Source organism: Bombus fervidus, chromosome 2, assembly GCF_041682495.2.
Source record: "Bombus fervidus isolate BK054 chromosome 2, iyBomFerv1, whole genome shotgun sequence".
In the NCBI taxonomy this organism is placed as follows: domain Eukaryota; kingdom Metazoa; phylum Arthropoda; class Insecta; order Hymenoptera; family Apidae; genus Bombus; species Bombus fervidus.
In genome coordinates, this window is record NC_091518.1 from 10,566,281 (window position 1) to 10,587,514 (window position 21,234).

Genomic DNA, 21,234 nt, shown 5'->3' on the forward strand with positions numbered 1-21,234 from the left:
ATGTATGCGTGGAGTCGGTGTTCCAACACCGATCGCCCCCTTCGTTCCTTTTCGTTTCGTACCGATACAGGCCACGGTCAACGACGCGCGAGAGGGTCGAACGCGTGTTTTTTTCCTTTCCTTTCCTTTCTTTTTTTTTTTTTTTTTCCTTCTTTTCTTTACCCTCGAAAAATCTGAGCGTGAGAACGCAGATAAAAGTGTCGAAGGAACCGCGATAAAGCAGCGGATGCCTTTGCCGTTAATCGTACGAAAGGTGCACCGTTGATTGCTTCCCTGCTGCTAGGGGCACCATTTCAAAAGACGACAAACTCACGGTGATTTTTAGACGTTCTTTTTGTGAACGATGCCGAAAATTCCGAGACGCCGCTTGATCGGGGGAACCTAAAGTTTCCGAAAAGAATGTTTAAAACGATGAAGGATAAGACCGATACTTGTGTCTGTGTCGTTAAAACAGTTAGTGTGTTTTGGTTTTATTGCATCAGTCAAGCTAACCAAAATGACATGTTACTCGTACGTTGCTGCAAAGAACATTGATTTTAGTATAATTATTGAAAAATGCAGACACAAGCGACGAGTATAAAAATCAAAGAATGACACGGAAAACCGACCTTCGGATCGTATTCAGCGAGGTATTTTTCGCTAATACGCTTTCCTTTACTTCTTCTCATTGACACGATTAGGCGACTAGAGTGCGAAAATTCGGTCGGTAGACCAATTAAAATTATAGCCAATTGATCCCAGGAACTTCGCTTTTGTCAAAATTTTGTTCCTTCTTACGTTTCGACGGCATCGTTCAGTATGGGAACCGCTGGTTTGAATAAACACAGACTTCACGTTCGCCACCAGCGGAATTTCTACTCGCAGCGGAGAGCGTTAGGTAACTGGTCTGACTAATTCCGTTTCAATTTCTCCGAGTATCGGTGTTTAACCAAGCACCTTTCGGGGCCCGTGATCCCGTAGCAAACAGAGTAGACCGGAAACGTTTCTCTAATCGGTACACTGTCCAAGAATATACACAGGTACGTAAAATCATGAGACACGCGTAGAGCGAAAAAGAATAGAATTCGAGGAGTGTACGAAAACTGGAGAAGCGATGAAAACGGCTCACGGTCGAATCAGCTTCGATTCAGGGAACAGCTTTATGCATAGAAGAGAGTCCTTGGTCCGTCCATAGAAGAACGTCACGGAATTAAGAGGAAGAGGCTGGAAGAAACCAAGGAGGAAGAAGAAGAACGTTGCCGGCGCAGAATTCAAAGGACTAGGTGAGCGAGGTAAACAAAATATTCCTACAGGTCGGTGTATGCCACACAGAAACCTGTAGCGACTTGTTACGTGTGTGTCTCGTCACATACACGCGAGAGAGGAAAGAAGACGAATAACAGGGTGAGGCGAAGAATCGTAAGAAGAAGACGAAGAGGACGAAGAAGAACGAAGGTGTATAGAGAAGGGAGAGCCCTCTGTAAGGGCGAGGAGTCGGGCGAGAAGAGAAGCAACTACGAAGGCATTCGGTGGCGCCGCGCTCGCGACCAACCGAGCGACCAAGCGAACGGCCGAGCGAGTGAAAAGGGCGAGAAGGTAGCGCGCAGAGGGTGAGGAGCACGAGGAGAGGAGGCAGTGCACGCGGTTGAAAGGTGGGAGAGACTCTTTCTCGGTCCCGGGAGAGGTAAAGGGCCCCAAAGATGGGCCCTGGTGGCGCGATAGTGACGATCAACGCTGGTGGTGGTTACGGTGGTAGTGGTGGTGGAGGAGGTGGTGGTGATGGTGGTGGTGGTAACGGTGGTGGTGGTTATGGTGGTGGTGGTGGTGGTGGTGGTGGTGGCGGCAATGGTGGTGCTAGTGATGTTAGTGACGCTGCTGTTGTTGCCGGTGGTAGTAGTGGTGACGGCACACAAGGGTAGAGAGACGAAGGTGGGAGAGGGAAAAAGAGGGAAGGCGGAGGCAGAGGTGAGAGGGAAAGGGCGGGGGTCGTGGAATGCGGCCGTGGTCCCGGTATATACGCGCCAGTCGGCTATGCCAGGGTATTTGTGTATTTATGTGGAACACAGGAGAACCTCGACGATGGGAAAGACAGAGAGGTTGCGACGTTCTCTCTCGGACGAGAGAAGAAGACGGAGGAGAGCCAATGGCCAGCCAAGGTGTGCTGCCCTTTTGGTACGAGGGAGTGAGTAGGTAGGTACCCGAGCACCCGGCTATGCAGTAAGAACACCAGGAACCAAACGACAACCACCGTCCCACCACCTACCGCACTTCTATCCTTCTCTCTCCTCCTTTTCTCGTCCCGAGGTTCCTCGAAATTCCATCGCGGAGTTCCACGTCCCGCGTGGAACGTCCGGAAAGGTGCTCCGTTCGTGGAACTTGAGGGATCACCGTCCCTTGGCACACGCTCTTCGATCGACCGATAGATCGGTTACGTTGTTCATTATCGTGCTGGACTTTTCGATAGGTAAATCGTAACAAAGGCTTGCATGTATCTCTGGGTAGCTAGCTAATGTTTGATAATTTCGAAACACGTTCTTCTAGTTTCACCCGGTTTACTCCCGGTTTACGTGACGAATTATTTTCGTTCAACTAGCTGGAAACACAGAAGGAGCACGCGGTGGAATTTTTCCCGCCTTCTTCCCTGATCTTTCCTCTCTTGTTACCAGGAACGACGGACGCGACACGAGTGGCCGGCACGTGAGAGAATGTCGTCAATGCGATGTGGCAGCGGTTTCAAGAGGCAGCGCGGAGGCCAAGGGCCGCGAGAGGAGGAGGAACGAACGAAACAGGGAGGGAAATGCCTGACTTGGAATCATCGTGGGCACACTGGACGCGCTCAAGTACGAATCTCGAATACCGACCGGAGAAGCAATCGCAGGGACTGCAGCCCCGGTATTCGAACCACGTGGCTATCCACTAACTACGACCTGACTCGCACGCTCGCGATCGCGTTGACAGAACGTCCGAAGGGTCAACGTATCACCGAGAATCGCAATTTTCTTCCCATACCGAAACGCTTGTAATTTGGCAATTGTTGCATCGGTAGGATGCAAATCGGCCGGTCCATTGGTATGCCGCGACCGGTGTGCGAAAGTCAAGTCTCTCGGCCAGAGTTTCTTCCTTCTGTCTTATCTCGAAAGGTCTCGCGAGCGAGCGCATTCCTCTGAAATTGGAGCCCGTTACGAGGAAAAAAAAAAAAAAAAAACGATCTGCCGGCGAATTCTCGGATCAACGTTTCTTCTCATCTTAACTGAGTTTCGTGCGTTCCGTTACGGGCGAAGTCAATTAACGTATGTTGAACGCGATTTAAGCGAAAACCACGAAGACTGCATCGGACGCTAAATCGACTCGCGACACCGCGAACAACCACGGTATATCGAACGACGCTGAAATTCACAAAAAAAGAATCCATCGCAGTATCGAGACTACCTTTTTCCTTCTGTTCGATCGAACACACACCGCCCCTTTGACAGATTCCAAAATCCCGGTGTCGCGCGTCTCTGTAAAAAGAGAACAGAGGAAGCGTCGTTTTTCTCCCTTTCCCCTGGCAATCAGCGGTTCGACGACGTACACGCGCGCACGTCGCGACGTACACCCACTCGTAGGTCCTAACGTTCGCTACGCAACGCACGCACACACGCTTAGAAAGAAGCACGCCGCCCTCTTCGTCTTCGGATGGGTACGAGCGGCCAGAGATCGCGCGCTGTCGAGCCTCGCAGCATCTCAGGCGGTCCAGTGGCGTCGCTGCCCTCCCCACCCCCCCGCGACAGCTACAGTTTTTCGGTGGTGGGATAGCGCGTGTACAGTGTATGTACATTCGTGATCCTCGCTGGAACGGGTATATGTGTGAGCACGCCGGGGTATTAGGTGTACGAGGCCGCACGCGCGCGCCTGTATGCCCGACAGAGGGCAACAGAAGGGCGAGAAGCGAGGAGCGAAGGGGGAGGCGTCGCGCCGTGGGAACCGAGGAAAACGTTTCCCGCATACCACCCCTCCCTTCGGGCTCTCCCGCCCCCTCCAAACGCCAACACATCCACGCACCATTTACGTACGTACACACGTAGGTACGCGCGCGTGTCCAAAGCGGGGCCACACTAAGAAGGTACGCGAGACGAACGTGGGACCACGTGACCGGCCCGTAACTTCACAGCGTACACTCCTCTCTTTTTCTCTCGTTCTCACTCTCTCTCTCTTTCTCTCTCCTTCTCCCCGTTCAATCTACATCGCCTTCTCCGCACACAGTTCGCCCTATCTTTCTCTCGACCTCTTTCTTTCTCTCCAAGTAACACGCACACATACACACATACACGCGCACACTAGTCTCATTCCCTTCCTCTATCTTTGTCGCTCTTGAAAACGCGCTCTCGCGACGCTCGCACTCTCTCCCTCCCCCTTCTTCTTCCTACGATCCTTATTCGAACGACGACGCAGTTGCGCGTACCTACCGCGGGAGCAACTGCGTCGTAGGCTTCTCCCGAGAAAGAGATCCGTGTATTCGCATCGCTTCCTTGTCCGGCGAACGCCGCGACACCGAGAGAGAGAGACCGCAACGGCCCGACTGACCCGAGACGCTGATCTACATACGCGACTACTCTGCCAAAGAATGTCGAAGAAATCGTGAAACCACGACACCGGCGTGTATACGCTGCCAGGAGGAAAAGAGAGGGAAAGAATGTGTCACGCTTTGCGTCACAGGCGCACCGCACATACCGCTTTTCTACCGACCAGTGTTGGTTCCTTTTTTTACGTTCTTTTCTTTTTTCCACTCTGTTCTTTTCGTTTTTTCTCTAGTTTTTCTTTGCTAGTTAGGTGGTAAAAGCGTTTGCAAATGAAGCGGTCGGTAAGGACACTTACCGGAAATGGTGAAATCGCGTGCAGCATGGATAGAGCTTAACTGGACTTACCTGAAATCAGAGAGAACGATTATTATTGAGTGCAATTATAAGCTATTACGAGATACAGCTACCATAAGAGTATTAGCTTCGTAATTTGAATTTAAATTTGTAACTCGAAGCTTCGTATTTCGATTTCACGGTAATAATTTAGACGCGATGCACGACGCTCGAAATGCATGATAGATTTACTGTCCAATTTTTATTTACCATTTGCAATCTTTTTCTCTAAATTTCAATTTTATCGTAGTTACGTACTTAAGTAGGAAGCGTAATATGTCGAAGCGCCAAGTAACGGGTTACTCAGTTGCAATGTACTATACATAGTATACTATAAATTCTACAATATATTGATAGTTGTGCGACCAACAGTTGGTAAAGCAATCTTTTTAATCGTGCAGGACAAAATATTAAAAAAGGCAAAGTGTGATGACATAAATACCTATAGTATCCTATCTGTCGATACGCGTTTCAGTTATAGGACACGGTGAAATTCATAGAGAATGCTAGCCTAAATTTCGATATGCCTCGCGGGCACAGTTGGATCCCAGCGTTTGATATCACCAATATCTGGCTGGGCAGCGCGATTCAACCGCAAAAGGTCAATCGTTGTCCTAACGATAAACGAACCGTACACATATATATTCCAGCGTATACTATAATTTATTTGGTCGATGAACCGCGTAATTGCGTTGAACAGGCTGCGATTAAAAATAGGTCGATACGATTAATAAGTCATAAATTACTGCCAATTTTGTTTATTTCCAAATCCCCTATGGCAAAGGACCAGCGACCTTCGTTTTATAAAATGTTTCCAAGGTACTAAGACATTAAACCTTCATGGACAAGATCGAAATGTCGTTTAGTAGAATTTGTATTCCTATCGAAAATTCTTCTAAATTTTTTAAAAGCCTAGGACAGTATGAAAGTATTAATTTCGAATAAAAATCATCAAACCCACAAAAAGACCCGAAGAAGCAAGTTCATTCTATTACATTTTTATAAAATACTCGGCTACTCGAGAGCACGATGAAGTTATTCCAGGAGATTATCCTTCATTCGAGCCGTACATTAACGATTTTGCATCCCTTCACGGGCGTCCCGTGAACGGTTGCACAGGTAGAAGCCGAAAAGAATCGGAGAACCGGGCACAGGTACGGAACGACGTAAACGAGGAGATGGGCACAAGTACCAGGTAGGTACGCGTCGAACGTGGAAATTTGAGACTGACACGAGCAAATGAAACGCGGGGGCCCGAGGCCGGAAAGCCATAGAGAGCACACGTTCCTCTTTCTTCTCTTTTTCTACTCTTTCTCTCTCTCTCTCTCTCTCTCTCTGCCTGGTGTCTCGTGAAACTCGATTATTTTGTACGAAGCGAAGGCGGGATTCGCGCTTCTGTACCGGTTTCGAGTCGGACGCTTCGCAGGTCGCGCCGCTACGGTTCGGCGTGTTAATTAATCTCGTTAAGGCTCCAACTGACAGCCGCGTCCAACCAAGAGACGAGCCACGTTCGACAGTAGCTCCTAGCCGATCAACTTTTACGCTCTAAACCGAAGGGCCCGTGACTTGTTTCATCCATTTCGCATTTCATATTCCCGTGCAATCAAAATACCACGACGATGTTCGAAGCTGTGATATTTCAAATTTTTGCATCAATTTTAACGAAAGATCGAAAGAATGACGAGTTTTGTGATATTCTTACTAGAAAATAAGACAATTATTCGACGAAATATAGAAATATAGAAACAAACATCAAATATTCTCCGATATTGTATTTTCTCAATGTTCTAATTCCGTATATTTCAAGTTTATATATACATGCTCAAAGAAAAAAAGAAAAAGAAAGAAAACAAAAAAGAATCGAAACGATCGATACAAACGCACACAACGCGCGTATCGTTCGCGCGCGAAAACGATAACGTACGGGGGAGGCTTGGACCGCGGGATCAAGTGAATTCGTCCGATTCGGACCACTTACAAGAGCGTATCTCTCTGCCTGCCAGCTAGATATGGGATTTCAGCTGGAAAGGTGAGAAAAGAAACTCGACGAACGAGGGAGGAGGAGTAGAGAAAAAACGGGGAAGAGAAAAGGAGAGGGTACGTTTGGAAGGACGGAAAGAGAGAGAAAATAGGAGATAGAAGGGGCAAAGGGGGATACAGCGAGAAGGACGCGGTTCAGATGAAAGAGGCCCAAGGGAGGTCGCCGCCCTTCCAGGAACCCTTATAAACTTGGACCTGATCTTCGTTGCACGCACACGCGTACTATCCGCTAGAATAATTCTTGTATACACTCAGAAACGAGCATAATATACAAACACGGATGTATAGACATAAAACGCACACCAGTTGAAAAAAGGACGGACAAACACGAACACACGCGTCTCCCACTGCGTTTTTCGTAGATTCTTAGATTTTTCCAGGATAAGCGGAGCTTTCGTCTCCGCAGGTGCCGCGTGGGAAGCTAGCCCGGGGCACATTCACACATGTGTGGCAAACCGCGAGCGAGACGAGAAAATTTTTGCGCTTTACCTTGGGGCCGGAGCGAAGAAAATTTGCCCGATCGTTTCACGCGTGCGCGCCAGCGCGTGATTACACGTTCCGGTAAAACGCGGCAGAGTCGCGAGTACGTGGTTCCACGAAGGGGAATAAGAAGCTCGCGAAGCTTGGCAAGACTATAACGAGCGAGAACGAGCGAACGAGTTATTTTAATTACGAATATCGTATTCGTTGACGAGCATCCAGTTTATCGAGTTCCCTCCCTTTGTAACCAGCCTCATTGCGGTGAAGAAAAGATACGCGTGCGTGTACGTGTAATTGTTTCTTCCTCTCGGAGCTTTCCATCCGGGAACGATATAATCGGATATTAAAGAAACTCGAGGGTAACAGATGTCTTTCCGCGGATACGCTTCTCAGGGCATCGTCGCGTAATTAGAATCCGGCGGGGCAAAGGGAAAAAATGAATTTCGCGAAAGAGAATTTAAATTACAAGCGTGGCGATGACAGGTATTCCGCGAGAGAAACAGAAACGGCTGGCTGCGGAAAGAAAGAGAGAAACGTTTCTTGTCTCGACGTGGCAACCTGCGATTATTGTATTATAAACGACGAAACGGGTAAGACGACCGACTACTCTGGGGGTGTGAGAGAGAAAGAGAGAGAGAGAGAGAGAGAGAGCAGAAAGGAGGACGAGAAATATAGTCGGGCGAAACAAATTTTCGTAAAACGACTTTAAATCATAAGGCAAGGTCGAGCGGGAGCGCGAAGACCGCTCGGAAAACGCGCGCGGCGTCGAAAGCCGCGCTTCGCTCGTCATCGGACATGAGCAACGAGGAGTAAAGTAATCACCGACAAAATTGGTTGACGAGATAGTCAGATTGGCCGCTGGCCACTTGGCTGCTCGATTGTCCAGACACGCCCTCGGCGAAATGAAATTTGATTTTGTCGGGCAATTTCGCGCCCAAATCAACCACCCCTTACTGAGACAGAGGAAAGAGTGTCTCACGCCCGAATGCTGCTATACCGTTACGCGAGGTGCGGGCAGAGAGAGAGAGAGAGAGAGAGAGAGAGAAGGAGAGGGGGGGGAGAAGAGAGTTAGAGAGAAGCATAGTGTAAATGCAGCCAACTAAAGGGAATGTTAGAAAGACAAATGGGAGGAAAGAGACTAAGAGTAAGGAAGAGAGAGAAGAGGAGAGTCCCATAACCTTGTTAAGAGCCGCACCCTCGTGGTATTGGCCTCATTGAACGCTTAGAGGCATCTTTCCAAGTGTCGAGTGGTCTCTCAAAAGTTCAAAGGGTAGAAGGTGGGTAAGGGGTTCCGTGTGCATTCGGGGAACAACATTACGAACGATCGTCTTTCGGGCCTGTGAAAACCGTGTTTTACCCTCTCACGTCCCCGATAGGGGATGAATGCCGTGGCACCGCGAGAGGTCCTCATTTTCTCTGTACGATGTTGTAGTTCGGAAAGGGGAGGGAGGGGAGGAGAGGAGAGGAAGAGAGAGAGAGAGAGTCGATAGTCAACGTTCCCTTTCTCGCGGTCGCAAACTGGTAAAACTCTGTGAAATACTAAGAACGGAGTGGGACAAGGGGAGAGAAAGAGAGAAAGAGAGAGAGAGGGAGAGAGAGAGAGAGAGAAAGGAGAAGAAAAAATTTCCACGGGAAACAGCCGCGGCGCAAACAATCTTGATTACACGAAAATGTTCGGTGATTCGATTACAGTGAGTGTACTTACGCGAGGAGACGCGCGCGCTTCGCACTATATAGTCCGTGTAATTCAATTTCTTTAAAGTAATTACTTGTTGCTTCTACCCGTGGAAGTTAGTTTCCGGTTGAAAATCAATGGCGCATCCACGCCGGCAGCTTTCTCATTATGCGCTGAAAGCGTCTCTGCGAACGCGATCGATTAAGGTGGCATCCGACTGTCGAGGCAAGAACACGCGACATTTCACGGGACGGTTCGTGTTTCTCTTTCGAGGGCTGTCCGATCGACGGTATACGTGTATCCCAATTTCTCGATATCTCGCGTGTAATCGTTCAACGTCGTGTTTCGTTTCGTTTGGTTTCGTTTTGGCACCGACACGGCAGAAGAAAATAATTTCGAGAACCGTAGAGAGTCGTTAAAGTGCGAGGAGGAGGAACGGTCGGTAAGGTAAACGGTAAAGTCAGAGCCGCCATTGATACGCAGACGTTATGAACGCACGAACACGCGCTGCAGCCTGGAAACCGAGTTTACGGCCTTCTTGCCGACTTCCTTTCGTAAATACCACGTTGTTTCTAATGGAGAAACGGAAAACCAGTACGAAATATCGTAGATAACCGTGCCAAGGACAGAGTGATTTGTGTCGATTATTTGTGGAGTATGACGAGAAGTAGGTACGTGTTGTTTCTCCACGCCATCTTGCCGTTCGGTTTCATATTTAATCTACATTCTAAAACCGGCTAACAACGTCTAACGTTTGTAAATTACGAAATACAGTTGGTCAAAGATACGATCGAGATCATTTTTGTTGAGGTTAATAGAAAAATATTTATCTAATTTTCCTTTTAACAATAGTTACTTGTATTAGAATAGAATACGATATACTATCGGTAGACGAATTTTTCTATAAAATCGACGTACCAACTGAAACCTTGGAAAAGTTAAAAAGCAAACCGAGTAAACCCGAGAAAGTAAAGCAACTATATGACAAGATGAAAAACCAAAAACACCAACGAGGAAACGTCAGCCTTTATAATATCGTCTAGTCAGTCGAGCAGATATTTTCGACCAGACTTCGTAGAATCGTCCAGCTTCTCAACGAGTTTACGGCGCCATCGTTCATTCCATGGTTACTCGGGCGCGACTACTGGCTGGTTAGTCGATCGTGCAACTGTGTACATCTCTAAGAAAGAGTAGGTACTTATAATAACAGAAAGATCATTCGATGAAACGATCTCGAAGAAGACTCGTCGGACAAAGTTGTAGCTCTAACGAATCTCTAAGCGCGGTACGAGTTATTTCCCTTATTTGTCTTTATCCGCGGACGCGGTTGCCATACTCGAGCGAGCAAAATTCTGCGCTCTTAAAATAACTTGGTACAAAAGAAGCCGTCGTAGAAGACGTAGACGTATCTCAACCTTTGCCGGGGAAAATGCGCTGCCAGCGTATTCCGTATGAATCGGAGGATCGCAACAGAACTTGAATACATAGTCGCACGCAATCGGACAATGACGTATACGGTATGCTGCTTTCTCTCTCTCTGTAGAGCTGTTTCGCCTACAGTCGTCACACTGCAGGCGGATTTGCATCGGCTACCGGATGTTTACAATCTGCCACTTGACGGCGACCCGCCGCGCTGTCCGTTACGCACATCGCGGCGCGTTTATCGTATAAATTTTTCGAGCTGGTGATTTCAATCGGAACCATCGTTCCTCCGCCATAAGCAACGCGTCTGTTAAAGATTCCGTTCGGTAAAGGTTCAACGTAGACGACCGACTCTTTCCTACGCGCTTTTCCAACTTTTTCGAATTCGTAGCAAATTTATTTCGAGCACGTTTTATTTTCACACGTGCGTAGAGAGATCCGTGTAGAGATATAAAGAAATCAAGAGAAGACTAGCGATTAGATGGCAGAGAAGAGACTCTGCTTGATCCATTCGTCTACACGACTGCCGGATTTCGTTCGATTCATCTCGATCTCGCGCGTAATTTCCATCGTAGCGAATTATTGAACACAACAACTACAAATCTTTTCAGCTTCCCACTATACAGGTATACGTAATTTTTCGACAATTTTTACCTATCGTAAGCACGACCACTTTTTTGTCTACATCTTCGCATAATCGAACGTTATTGAAACGCTCGTACAAAATTCTCTCGTCTCTGCATAGATCGCGACTGCATTTTCGCGAAGCGATCATCGTGAATCTTCGAGTGAAAAGTTGTCGACATGAGAAAGAAAAACTCGATCTCGCACGCCCCACCCTGTACACCATCCTACATTTTCGTAATCACGCTGACAGAGCTTTTAGAGTAACGATCGCGGGCGAGGGTTGCGAACGGGTTCAACGAACCCTTGTTTCTGAATTGCGGCGCCATAGCGACCCCTAAATCACGGCTGGCCATGGCGAATCGCCGCTATCGGTACTCTATCTTTCGTACAGGCCATGGAGGCGGGCTGCGTGCACGCATCGCATTTTGCATCCACGCGTGTGTAGCCGGTCGCGCGGACATGATACTGTATGTGCGTGCAGTTGCGTGCCTGGCACGGACTGCGGGAGCGGACCACGCACTCTTTTCGATAGTCGCACACCAAAACAAACCCCCGTGAGTTTGCCGACCGACTCTGTGATCGTTTGTGCACGCCTACCCCGTTAGTTTGTCTCCGACTCGTGCTTATCGGTCAAATTTCTCATATCCTTGCGTTCTTCATCCTTGTCGCTTCATTTTCTAGGTGCTTGCGCAACGAATTTGGGATGTTGAAAAATTTGAAATCTACAATGGCGACGTAATTTGAAGTTTCGTTGGAGCAACTCTTTCGATGGTAGATACACCGAATGAATCGGATGTGGATGATTGGAACGATCTTTGTCAAGCACCAGACTTTTATTCGTCTTTCAAGATATTGCCACACGAGCCTGCGTTATAGGTACACGTTTGTAACGCGCGATAATTCGAATAATAATTCAGTTTTCTGCGAGAATGTAGTTTTCTAAGAATTATCGGCAACTGTAACCGGGGAACGATGTAAAACGTATATTTAGAAGTGAAACTGGAATGGCGTAATCGTGGAATGGTACGCTATTTCGGTCCAAGATTAATTCGCCGCAATAACGAGACGATGTGACCTTTCCGATCGGTATTCCTCCTTTTTTTCGTGCTCTTTCCTTTTAGGAGGCACGAACGACGCACGGGGTCGCTTTTAGAACGAGCGAGCACAAGGACTTCGTGCAAGGACGCTGGTTGTGTCGGCCAATTTTTGCGGCGGCGCACGCGAAATTTACGACACGCCGTTGAATATTACACCGAAGGTGAATATTTCACGGGCGGTCCAAGTTCAAAGAAAACATCGTCACCGGCGCTACGAAACGTCGGCGTATCTTAAATCGGTCGTGAAAGGAGGAAAGTCCGGGGTTTCTGCTCCCCCTCTCGGTTCTCTCTATCTGCATTAGAATTTGCCTGCGGAGAGAGTACCTGTGTTTTACGACTTTTCGTGGATCGTTTAGTCGACGTCGAACGAAAACGACACACACGGGCGGCGGGTGAACGCGTGTGCGAGGCGGCGCCGCAGTTCGCCGTTGTGTCCTCACCTAGACGCCGACGTAACACGACGACGACGCACAAAGACGACGGGGCCAAGAGAACGCGGTGGCAAAGCTTGAGACCCGATAGACGACGTTAACCGAACAAGAGGGTTGAGAATCAATTAGACGGCGAGTCACCGGAAGCAAGACATGTATGCTTCCTGGCGCGCACGTCATAGCCCATTGTTCCAAGACGAGAGACTTCATCTTCTTGACATACGAGCCACCTGCACCCTCGTTGGGTTTCCTTCGAACTTACTGTGTCTCTGCGCCGACATCGACGACAAAGACGCGAGGAAACGTAGCTGCCGCCGACAATATTTACTTTGCTGCTAATCGTGCCGGTGAAACGAGGAACAAGCTGCCTCCAGACACCGATAACGCGCCATCCACACGGTAATTTGAAGAAACAAATAAGAAGATACGAGAAAATGACGGTAATTTGTAGATCGTAGATGATTGGTTCTCGAGGAACCGATGAATCATCGAAAAATCCTCCTAGTGACGCGCTCTTGATATACGATGGAAACTCCGGTCGCCATTGAGGTGCCACGATTTATTTATTAGCGATCGTACGGATCCCTTAAACGGTTCGATGACCGAGCGATCGTATCGCCGTTTCTGACAAATTATAAATCGTAACGAGCCGATGAAAGATCCGCGGCGCCTACACGCGGAAGGAGTGGGACGCGTACACGCGTGTTTCAACCGCGAAGAAACGCAAAGCAGCCTCATTAAGATCGAGACACGTGAGCCATAAACGAGTACGCTCCGTTTTACCTACGTCATGTAGGCGTTCTGTTGGGACGCTGCTTCGAAACACGATTTTTTTCTTCGTTTCATTCTCGATTTTATTCACAAGACGAGAATAATTGTCTCAAGTGGTCGAGATCTCGCGCGAAAAATTCCTCGTACGTGCCATCTGGATTCTCATTTTCCTTTTTGTATCCCTTTCTTGTGCTTTATTTCTCTCTCTCTCTCTTTCTCTGTCTTTCTCAGTGTCGAACTAGATGACGTTTGTCACGAAATAAAGTGCCTCTACGGCGTATCACTTGACAATAACTCGTGGAAAAATCAACCCTTAACGCATGCTCGCGTACGGAGAAGCTGCCCACGCGGCCGCACAAAACAATGGCGCAACGTGAAAGTACAATTATGGTAGCAGTCAAATGCGATTCGCCCACCTGACTGCGTTCCACACCTTGCACGCTTTTAGCCTGTTTGTCGCTTTCAGCCTTTGTTGTTTATCGCCACCGATAGCTATTAACGCGCGCCATTATCGACATTTAGCGTTTCCTCGGACACGAATTATTGTAATTTCTTTGTCAAGCGATATAACGTACGACGGATGTAAGAATGTATCTTTTCAATCATCCACGTGATTTCACTTTTATTAAAATATTTTATCAAAATCGTGACCGCACGTACCTACCGACGTGTAAAAAGAAATCTCTGCGTGTATCCATAGCAGTAAGTACCTATCGAATTCTCTCGTCAATTAGTTAAACGCTCCCGTTCGTTCTTCCCCCGGTTCACGACGAGTGCCTCGATTGTTTCGGTCCGCAATTCGAAACGCGTTATCGACGTAGAAGCTGGAATTGTTTCGTACAAACCCGAGGGTTCGATAACGGAGCGGACGTCGCCAGCCGAATTAGAATGGGGACGCGAGAGCGAGAGCGAGAGCGAGCGAATGAACGAACGAGCGAGCGAATGAACGAACGAGCGAGTGAGAGAGAGAGAGAAAGAGAGAGAGTGTGTGTGAGAGAGAGAGACCAGGACAAAGAAGGAGACACGATAACTATTCTATCACAGATTTCAATATTTTAGGCTCGATCTAGCTTTTCGCGTACTAATTTACTTTCGCAACATCGACTTTTCCGCGGCGGCAGCCATCAATCTCCATTACAGCTTCCGACAGCCATCGCTCTCGGGCACACCCCTTCTGCATTCGCCCTTAAGCACGTAATATCGTTACCCATTTTTGCATCCATCGTCGACACGCTTTCACCAACCGTCGTGCATCATCTCTGTCGATGCTTTTTCGCGTGAAACGTTGAAACGTTTGAGAAAGAAAGCGAACAAAATTTGAGAAACGGATAAAGAAGGAGAAGAGGAGGAGAAGAGGTGCGATGACCCCCTTCCCTTGTTAGAAAGTTCGCAGACAGGTTGGTTCAAGCACGACCGGCCCAGGTATCTTTAACTTTCCGTCGACGCGTTCTTCAACGTCCCGAACAAACAATCTTGCCACGCATTGAAATGAAAATCAGTGCAGGCAGTTGCGTCGATCTTCCTCGGCCGATAAAGTAGTTGTACCAGTTTCCTTGAAACCCTCGACTGGTCGCGACAGGTCGAACCGTGAATACCAGACATGCTGCCCCGTAACGAATGCCCGTAATTTTATTTGCGCGAGCGTTCGTGACGGTAGAAGGGAAAAAAGAAATTAATACGTTAAAAAGGACAGCGAAAAAGTAAATGATGATCGAGCGAACCGTTTTAGGAAAAAGGAAGAGCGAACGCAGATAAAATGCGATTTATAGACAGGAAGAATCCCTTGCGGAAGGAAACGGATGCAGCGGACACTGACATTCGTTTGCCACTTTAGCTGATGGCAAGCAACATACTACCGGGATGAGAGTTCTAATTACAGGAAAATGCAAATACTTGCAACGGAACGGCCAAGTGGTAAACTGGTAATTACGAGTACTAGAAGCTGTTTCTTAGACATTGCATATGGAACTAGGCAACGCGTTATTGCTTCGCCGACCGATATTACCTAGTTTCTTCCTTCCTCCGACAAATGGTCGTCGACGGGAGCTCGTAGCATAACTAAACACTTTTTCGTGTGAACAATGACCTTTAAGTGGAGTATTTCTCATTGGAAGAATTTAATGACACCATGTTACTTCTCGTTTCATACGTATAAACGTCCGGGTCGTTTACTATCCTTTCACCACCGTATCTATTAATTAAATTTACAAAATGGTAGAATCTCAGAGCGTGAATATCAACAACTCGATCAATCATCGTCCAATTAAAATATCTTTAAACAAAAAGCTGGCGGGAAAAAATTCATTCATAAATTAACGCTCGAGAAACGGGTCACGTAGATTTACCTTTTTATCTACGTAGTAATTACTTGCGCAACGTTTCTCTCGATGCACGCCTGCATACTCTCGACGTCTCTGGCGTTAAAATTATAAAACGTATATTATATCTAACAAGTCAATTTCATTGTATACGAGAGCGACGCGATTCAAAAGCAAAACCACTCAATCTATAACCGTTCAAAGGAAAAAGAAGAGATTAGATGACACAATTACAAGTTTATCAAACGGAACTACAGATACAGTTTAGGCAATTTCTTCCCAAGTCATCGTATAACCGAACTGCCTCAGACCCCATTAAGCCGGTTAATCAAGGTCCAAGTGGTAAAGATCTCCACGAAATGATCGACGGCGGTTCCACGTCGACGAGAAAGAAATTCTATCATCAATTAGCTTACCTCGTGTGTCTCTGGTATGGTATCATGGATTCGTTTCAAATCCTGAATCACGCACGACGTCGTCGGATGAGAAGGTTGAAACGACCGAAGAAAACGCGGACGATGCATAATCCTCGGTTGAAAGAGCTGGAGTCGAGTTCGTAGTCGGCGATCGATCGGCAGACGAGGTCGATGGGTTCACGTTGGTCGAAGGGAAATCGTTCGTATCGATATCGATACGTACGCGAGTATTTTTTGGGGGATCCGTGACGCGGCAACGCGATTCTCACGTGTCTCTAACCCGGGCCGCCATCTTGCTCGTCCACCATGCGAAGTGAGATCTCCCCACCACCGGTCGTCGCCCCTCTTCGAACGTTGGCGAAGCAAACTTTTTGATACGCCAATTGCCGTCGTTTGCCCGTGTCTCGATGAAAAACAAGGCTTTTTTTACGTCGTTACGATCGATTATTATCGATAGATTACACAGATCGAAGAGCGCATACGCGAGTCTCTCGGTAGACAAATCGATTAATTTCACTTTCCGTTTCGCAATTCCATTCATACGAACGCACGATTAATGTTCGATTCACGAGAAATAACCGACTCGCTTTCGTAAGTTTATTCGTCGCGAGAGAATCGGCACGAGTAACAGTAAATTCTAAGATAAATTTAAAGTACACAGTTTCTACGATTTTTCTGTACCTTACAATTTTGTGCGCTCGATCAATATGGTTTCCAAACGGTTAATATATGACGCGCCTTAATAGGTTGGCACGAAATTGTTACAATACATCGTAGAGGTTAAACAGATGGAAAAGTTTTGTACGAACCTGTACTAGAAATTTATCTAGAGTTGCCTATGGGGTAAATTTGTACGATGGTTTTTAGTTTCGTACATCGTCTAAGTAGGTGCCGGATAATAGTAACCGATTAAGAGAATTCTTAACCATTAACCAGTAATAATAATAATAATAATAAGAAAGCAATTGTTATTTCCATAGCAATATATTAAAGCAATAATTCTATTATCAACAGAGCGGCGGGACAAAAGAATTCGCGTAATGAATTCTATAATAAATTATTTTCATACGATATGAACTTTATACGAACGTTTTCCATCTGTTTAAGCTTCGGAATACGCTGTATCAATTTGGCAGTAAGCTATTCTCCAATATTTTCCCCTCGATCGTCCTTTGACGCGATACACACATACACAGATGCGCGGTAAAATATATACACACAGAGAGAAAGACACGGAGTGTAGAGTCGCGCGAATCTCCAATTCAGATAAAAACGATACAGTCGGGGACGAGGACGGTGGTTTCGAGATATACGCCAGGAATCATCACAAGAGCCAAGCCTCGGTCTGTGATAGCTTTCTATAACGCACGAGAAGCGGAACGTCCCGTTCGAGCTAACGCGTGAATTGCAAAACGTTGCATCATTTTAATATCGTGCAGAATGGTTTAGTTTCGCATACGTAGGCCGATGAGTCACGCTGTTCCTCTCTGTACGTTATCACGGTTTGCGCTATGGAGATTTTGGACGTCCGGTACCACGTGGCCCTCGATGGCACAACCTTGGTGATATAGTTCTCTCTATTGGCAATTCGATCGTTCGAACAACTCGAAAGCAAAAGACGAACGGGTATATGTGTAGGAAGAAAGAACACGATGTTGTCCATCTTAGTAAATGACCTTGATATCACGGTAACGACGTATCCTTGAAGAATCAGGGGTCACCGATCAAAGGGAACTCTCACCGCTCGTCACTCGGATCGTTTCACCTTGGTGAACCGTTGACGATCGATCGGAAGGCGACGACTCGAGTAGACGGACTCCGTAGGCGGTGCCACGCGCACTACAGACGCGTGGAGAGAATTTCGAACGTTCCCTTTGCCCTTTTATAAGCACCAATCTGCGTTCATAGAGTCGGACTATCGAATTTTCTTAGCAACGTCATCGATGACTTGCGATGGGTTCGATGGATCAAAAAATAACAAGTTGGCGTTCTTGATTAAACGGAAGCATCGAAAACGTGTGTTTAAATACCGCGAATAGAGCAGTAACGCGTGAAACACGGTTATCATGGACGATACGACAAGATTCACGGTTTTATCAACCTGGAAAGACTTTTTCGGGTGTGTCACGACGCGTACGGTTAGGCGGTAACCAGTGTGACTCGCGCGTTCGAAAATAGAGGCGCCGCTTCGGTGGCGCGCTCGAAGCCGCCGCGGCGTTATCCGTCTTATCGCTCGGGGCATTACGTAAGCCACCATGTCGCCCACGTCTTTCGCAGAAGGGGCTTCGGTGCTTGGTCGACGAACGAAAGCTAAAAGACGAACGGAATAAGCCAACGAGACCGAGAGCAAGGTATATATCGGATAACGAAAGTCGAAAAGTAGAGGAACAAAACGGAGTAAACAAAAGGAAGAAACGTATGAAACGAGAGGAACGAAACAGTCGGTTATATTCGTGATACACGATCGAGTTTCAAAGGTTTCCACCTCCTCGTGACGAATGGTTGCGTTGTTGGGCGCCAGGGAATTTCGCGGCGCCTTCGGGTCCGCGTTCACGTGAACGCGATTTACTGCGCAGATTCCGAGTCACGCGGTTCTTCATTCGTACCTACGTCGCGCACACGATAACTTTTCTTTCTTTCTGTGTGTCCCGCTACTGCCCTCGGACGTCGAACTTTCCTCATCCCCACTTTTAGCGCGTCTTTAACCTCTTTCCATACGTATGACTTACGTTTTTGGTTCTTTTCCTCCTTTGTATTGTTGTCGTCCCGCGGCAGGAATTCACGAGGCCGCCACGCCGTAACGAATGCTGTCCGTACTTTCGCTCGACCTCTCGTCATCTCTCGATCGGTCTGTTTACGACGATCCTTCACCTCGACACGTATTCCTTTCCTCGATGGCTTCGCGCACTTCCAATTATTCCATCGCGTCCCGATTCTTCCGCACGGGTTATCATAGGGTAACCCCGGTCGCTGTCAAATCCGTTGTTACCGGCTGAACAAATTTCCTCGTATACTGCGATTGATCATTCCTTTGTTATCGTCCTCGCGTTTATTCCCACGGGGGATTCCGCGATATCGCGTTCGTTCCATGTTCATCGCGCACAATACGTCGGTGCGAGATACAATACGACGAAATACTGTCGATTCTCACCGATTCGTCGATTGGCGCGCTTCTCTCGTGGTCGTGAAACGAGCAAACATACCGGTCGAGCGGACACGTTCCGTTCGCGTGTCGCCTCTCGCTGGTGTGTCACTGTATCGACGATCGTCCGCTGTGCGTGTCCCCCGTCACTGTCAATTTTCTGCGACTCGGCTCTGGATCGTGACGAAAGACGTCCCGAACGCGACAAACAACTCGATCGTGTACGAGAAAGTGCGCGTAACGCACGAGCGTCGCGAAGCTGTCGTCCGTGTATGTGTGAGAAAACATGTACTGACTCGCGTGCGCAGAAGCAAAGCGCACACGCGAGAGACGCAGTTTAAGCCTAAGGAGAGAGCGGCGGCGGTGGCGGCGGTTCTCTGGCTCTCGTATACTACACACTGGGTGGCCCGGGTTAGCGTACGGCGCAGTTAAAATGGCCGCGAGTATGTTGTTTTCTCTCTCTTCATTCGTCGTGCTCTCCCGTCTCGTCTTTTTTCCTTTTCCTCTTGACGGCGAGATTCGTTGACACACGCGCTGCGACAGCGGTAGTATCATCTCCGAGGATTACGGCGTTGCGTGACCGCGCGTCGTACGACGATCGTACGCGTGATATCGGGAACGTGGCTGCGACATCGGTATTTTGTTGTCGTTGTCGACGTCGTAGTTGGCGGCGGAAGAAAGACATCGCGAAATCGGATAAACACCGCGATTCGCGATGACACTCGCAGCAGCAGGCGCGCGCGAAGATCCGCGTGGGACTGTGCGCGCTAGCGTGAGTTCGACGCCGTGCACGTCGACACAACACACCGAACAAGATGCGACGCAAGAACGAACAGCGCCACGCTCGGCCGTCGCCGGAACTGCGAGGGTAAATAGCGCCCTGTTAAGGAGGGGAGGCAACGGGTTGGGTGGGGGTACTGGGGGAGCAGGGAGTCTCGCGTACCGAGCAGTGTACGGCCACGTCGAAGGGAGGGGGGACGGGGGGAGGGCGAGGGGAACGGCGGTGACGGGCAAGGGAAGAAGAAATCGAGGGATAGAGACGGAGAGAAAGAGAGAAATAGAGCAGAGAGGCGGAGGGAGGGAGGGAGACATCTCAAGAGTGCGTCGGGCCAAGTGCGCGAGTGTCGTCACATCCGGTATTCGGGGTGGCGCTGTACTGGTCCGCTTCTGTGTATGCGTGCACGATAAAAGCCCAATGTATACGCACGATACATTTGTGTACGTGTGTGCGTGCGTGCGTGCGTACGAGAACGCACGGGGTGGAGCGAGAACAGCGTAACGTGACACAACATCGGTCCGTGCATCGTGTACACGGAAAATTATGTAGCACAGGTCGCTGGGATTCTACCGATATGGGCTGTCACGTGAGACGAGCATATGCCTCGTTTGGCCTCTTGAAAAATTCATTGCCCCTGCTGCTTCTGTTACGCTATCGCGCGGCGAACTTTAATGCACTTGGATGGTCATCGGTATACAACGAACGATGCGATTTCGATTGCCAAGCGTCCGTGAATCAGGCCCGGTCGGTACACGAGCGCGCGCGCACGCGTGCCACGGAACGGATACGAGTGCAACGAATTCCACGCTATGCGGAAAATCATATTTTCTATGCCGCCGGTACTGTTACGTTGTTACGCGTGGACCTCTCGTTTCCGCTGCTCGAATACTCGGCATACTGAACGCCGTGAACCACGCTGTCATTAACGATTCAACTATGAAATACTCGCGATGTTACGAAACTACTACCTGTTTCATTAACCTAGTCATCTGTAATTCACGCATGGAATAAGCAATAACCGATCTTCCGAAAATATGCCTGACATTATACATCTTAAAACGAAGTATCGCGATATTGGCTCAATTAGAGACAATAACTGGCGAAGAATAGCGCACGGTCGTTCTAAAAGTAGCGCGAACATCGAGCGTCAAACGATATGCTCCCGA

The 21,234-nt window shown here is 48.2% G+C and overlaps 1 protein-coding gene across 5 annotated transcripts in view; it reads right to left on the reverse strand.

Annotated features, from left to right (window-relative positions):
• LOC139993420 (serine/threonine-protein phosphatase 4 regulatory subunit 1) overlaps positions 1 to 21,234 on the reverse strand; it is a 147,255-nt gene that overhangs the window by 76,820 nt on the left and 49,201 nt on the right. The window contains exon 1 of one of the 5 annotated variants that reach the window (XM_072015176.1): positions 18,878 to 20,085. The exons of 3 other annotated variants lie outside the window; for them this stretch is intronic. Coding sequence is in view for 1 of the 2 variants with exons in the window: in XM_072015149.1 (XP_071871250.1) it covers positions 16,149 to 16,174 (26 nt within the window). In the remaining variant the exon portion in view is untranslated. Of the gene's footprint in view, positions 1 to 16,148; positions 16,751 to 18,877; positions 20,086 to 21,234 lie in introns of those variants that run through there. One more of the 5 variants, XM_072015149.1, reaches the window with a different exon arrangement.